The sequence below is a fragment of the Caretta caretta genome, chromosome 3 (genome assembly GCF_965140235.1).
Source record: "Caretta caretta isolate rCarCar2 chromosome 3, rCarCar1.hap1, whole genome shotgun sequence".
Taxonomy (NCBI): domain Eukaryota; kingdom Metazoa; phylum Chordata; order Testudines; family Cheloniidae; genus Caretta; species Caretta caretta.
Window position 1 is genome coordinate 154,719,263 of NC_134208.1, and position 4,439 is coordinate 154,723,701.

A 4,439-nucleotide genomic window follows, 5' to 3' on the forward strand; every position below is an offset into this window, starting at 1 on the left:
ATCTTCTGCCAGGCAGGCAAGAGATGGGGATGGCTAGCAGTCGTACTGTACCATCTTCTGCCGAGCAGCCATGAGATGTGGATGGCATGCAGTCCTTCTGCACCGTCTGCTGCCAGCCAAAGATGTAAAAGATAGATGGAGTGGGTCAAAACAAGAAATAGACCAGATTTGTTTTGTACTCATTTGCCTCCTCCCCTGTCTAGGGGACTCATTCCTCTAGGTCACACTGCAGTCACTCACAGAGAAGGTGCAGCGAGGTAAATCTAGCCATGTATCAATCAGAGGCCAGGCTAACCTCCTTGTTCCAATAACAACGATAACTTAGGTGCACCATTTCTTATTGGAACCCTCCGTGCAGTCCTGCCTGAAATACTCCTTGATGTACAGGCACCCCCTTTGTTGATTTTAGCTCCCTGAAGCCAACCCTGTAAGCCGTGTCGTCAGTCGCCCCTCCCTCCGTCAGAGCAATGGCAGACAATCGTTCCGCGCCTTTTTTCTGTGCGGACGCCATACCACGGCAAGCATGGAGCCCGCTCAGCTCACTTTGGCAATTAGGAGCACATTAACCACCACACGCATTATTCAGCAGTATATGCAGCACCAGAACATGGCAACGCGATACCGGGCGAGGAGGCGACGTCAGCGCGGTCCCGTGAGTGATCAGGACATGGACACAGATTTCTCTGAAAGCATGGGCCCTGACAATGCATGCATCATGGTGCTAATGGGGCAGGTTCATGCTGTGGAACGCCGATTCTGGGCTCGGGAAACAAGCACAGACTGGTGGGACCGCATAGTGTTGCAGGTCTGGGACGATTCCCAGTGGCTACGAAACTTTCGCATGCGTAAGGGCACTTTCATGGAACTTTGTGACTTGCTTTCCCCTGTCCTGAAGCGCATGAATACCAAGATGAGAGCAGCCCTCACAGTTGAGAAGCGAGTGGCGATAGCCCTGTGGAAGCTTGCAACGCCAGACAGCTACCGGTCAGTTGGGAATCAATTTGGAGTGGGCAAATCTACTGTGGGGGCTGCTGTGATGCAAGTAGCCCACACAATCAAAGATCTGCTGATATCAAGGGTAGTGACGCTGGGAAATGTGCAGGTCATAGTGGATGGCTTTGCTGCAATGGGATTCCCTAACTGTGGTGGGGCTATAGACGGAACCCATATCCCTATCTTGGCACCGGAGCACCAAGCCGCCGAGTACATAAACCGCAAGGGGTACTTTTCGATAGTGCTGCAAGCTCTGGTGGATCACAAGGGACGTTTCACCAACATCAACGTGGGATGGCCGGGAAAGGTGCATGATGCTCGCATCTTCAGGAACTCTGGTCTGTTTCAAAAGCTGCAGGAAGGGACTTTATTCCCAGACCAGAAAATAACTGTTGGGGATGTTGAAATGCCTATATGTATCCTTGGGGACCCAGCCTACCCCTTAATGCCATGGCTCATGAAGCCGTACACAGGCAGCCTGGACAGTGGTCAGGAGCTGTTCAACTACAGGCTGAGCAAGTGCAGAATGGTGGTAGAATGTGCATTTGGACGTTTAAAGGCGCGCTGGCGCAGTTTATTGACTCGCTTAGACCTCAGCGAAACCAATATTCCCACTGTTATTACTGCTTGCTGTGTGCTCCACAATATCTGTGAGAGTAAGGGGGAGACATTTATGGCGGGGTGGGAGGTTGAGGCAAATCGCCTGGCTGCTGGTTACGCGCAGCCAGACACCAGGGCGGTTAGAAGAGCACAGGAGGGCGCGGTACGCATCAGAGAAGCTTTGAAAAACAGTTTCATGACTGGCCAGGCTACGGTGTGAAAGTTCTGTTTGTTTCTCCTTGATGAACCCCCCCACCCCTTGGTTCACTCTACTTCCCTGTAAGCTAACCACCCTCCCCTCCTCCCTTTAATCATTGCTTGCAGAGCCAATAAAGTCATTGCTGCTTCACAGTCATGCATTCGTTATTCATTCATCACACAAATAGGGGGATGACTACCAAGGTATCCCAGGAGGGGTGGTGGAGGAGGGAAGGAAAATGCCACACAGCACTTTAAGCACAGCACTTTAAAAGTTTACAACTTTAAAATTTATTGAATGACAGCCTTCTTTTTTTTGGGCAATCCTCTGTGGGGGAGTGGCTGGTTGGCCGGAGGCCTCCCCACCGTGTTCTTGGGCGTCTGGGTGTGGAGGCTATGGAACTTGGGGAGGAGGGCGGTTGGTTACAGAGGGGCTGCAGTGGCAGTCTGTGCTCCAGCTGCCTTTGCTGCAGCTCAACCATACACTGGAGCATACTGGTTTGGTCCTGCAGCAGCCTCAGCATTGAATCCTGCCTCCTCTCATCATGCTGCCGCCACCTTTGAGCTTCAGCCCTGTCTTCAGCCCACCACTTACTCTCTTCAGCCCGCCACCTCTCCTCCCGGTCATTTTGTGCTTTCCTGCACTCTGACATTATTTGCCTCCACGCATTCGTCTGTGCTCTGTCAGTGTGGGAGGACAGCATGAGCTCGGAGAACATTTCATCGCGAGTGCGTTTTTTTTTCTTTCTAAGCTTCACTAGCCTCTGGGAAGGAGAAGATCCTGTGATCATTGAAACACATGCAGCTGGTGGAGAAAAAAAAAGGGACAGCGGTATTTAAAAAGACACATTCTATAAAACAGTGGCTACACTCTTTCAGGGTAAACCTTGCTGTTAACATTACATACATAGCACATGTGCTTTCGTTACAAGGTCGCATTTTGCCTCCTCCCACCGCGTGATTTTGGTTGAATGCCAGCAAACATACACTGCAATGCTTTGTTCTACAGTGATTCCCCAGTACGTGTTGCTGGCCTGGAGTGGTAAAGTGTCCTACCATGAAGGACGAAATAAGGCTGCCCTCCCCAGAAACCTTTTGCAAAGGCAGAACCGCAAATGCCAGGGCAAAGTAATCCTTTCACATGCTTGCTTTTAAACCATGTATAGCATTTTAAAAGGTACACTCACCAGAGGTCCCTTCTCCGCCTGCTGAGTCCAGGAAGCAGCCTTGGGTGGGTTCGGGGGGTACTGGCTCCAGGTCTAGGGTGAGAAACAGTTCCTGGCTGTCGGGAAAACCGGTTTCTCCGCTTGCTTGCTGTGAGCTATCTACAACCTCCTCATCATCATCTTCTTCGTCCCCAAAACCTACTTCTGTATTGCCTCCATCTCCATTGAAGGAGTCAAACAACACAGCTGGGGTAGTGGTGGCTGAACCCCCTAAAATGGCATGCAGCTCATCATAGAAGCGGCATGTTTGGGGCTCTGACCCAGAGCGGCTGTTCGCCTCTCTGGTTTTCTGGTAGGCTTGCCTCAGCTCCTTCAGTTTCACGCGGCACTGCTTCGGGTCCCTGTTATGGCCTCTGTCCTTCATGCCCTGGGAGATTTTCAGAAAGGTTTTGGCATTTCGAAAACTGGAACGGAGTTCTGATAGCACGGATTCCTCTCCCCAAACAGCGATCAGATCCCGTACCTCCCGTTCAGTCCATGCTGGAGCTCTTTTGCGATTCTGGGACTCCATCATGGTCACCTCTGCTGATGAGCTCTGCATGGTCACCTGCAGCTTGCCACGCTGGCCAAACAGGAAATGAGATTCAAAAGTTCGCGGTTCTTTTCCTGTCTACCTGGCCAGTGCATCTGAGTTGAGAGCGCTGTCCAGAGCGGTCAGAATGGAGCACTCTGGGATAGCTCCCGGAGGCCAATACCATCGAATTGTGTCCACAGTACCCCAAATTCGAGCCGGCAACATCGATTTAAGCGCTAATCCACTTGTCAGGGGTGGAGTAAGGAAATCGATTTTAAGAGCCCTTTAAGTCGAAATAAAGGGCTTCATTGTGTGGACGGGTGCAGGTTTAAATCGATTTAACGCTGCTAAATTCGACCTAAAGTCCTAGTGTAGACCAGGGCCTAGATAAGTTCATGGAGGATAGATCCATCCTGGCTGATAGCCATTCGTGGGCAGGGGTGCAAAACCATGCTCTGAAGTGTCCTTTAGCCTCTGTTTGCCAGATGCTGGGAATGGGTGACAGGGAATGGATCACTTGATGATTACCTGTTCTGTTCATTCCCTCTGAAGCACCTGGCATTAGCTACTATCCTTGCAACAAAGCCCGATGCCAACTCTGTCCACATATCTATTCAAGTGATACCATCATAGGATCTAATCACATCAGCCACACCATCAGGGGCTCATTCACCTGCACATCTACCAATGTGATATGCCATCATGTGCCAGCAATGCCCCTCTGCCATGTACATTGGCCAAACCGGACAGTCTCTACACAAAAGAATAAATGGACATAAATCTGACATCATGAATCATAACATTCAAAAACCAGTAGGAGAACACTTCAACCTCTCTGGTCACTCAGTAAAAGACTTAAAGGTGGCAATTTTGCAACAGAAAAGCTTCAAAAACAGACTCCAACGAGA

At 50.4% G+C, this 4,439-nt stretch overlaps 1 protein-coding gene across 1 annotated transcript; it reads right to left on the minus strand.

Moving 5' to 3' along the window:
• Positions 1 to 2,058: 2,058 nt before the first annotated feature.
• LOC125633745 (uncharacterized) lies at positions 2,059 to 3,883 on the minus strand. The gene is made up of 2 exons (XM_048843448.2): positions 2,979 to 3,883; positions 2,059 to 2,596 (listed from the first exon to the last, which is right to left on the minus strand). The coding sequence occupies exons 1-2, from the start codon at positions 3,556 to 3,558 to the stop codon at positions 2,076 to 2,078; spliced, it is 1,101 nt and encodes a 366-aa protein (XP_048699405.2). The 5' UTR covers positions 3,559 to 3,883; the 3' UTR covers positions 2,059 to 2,075.
• Positions 3,884 to 4,439: the final 556 nt, after the last annotated feature.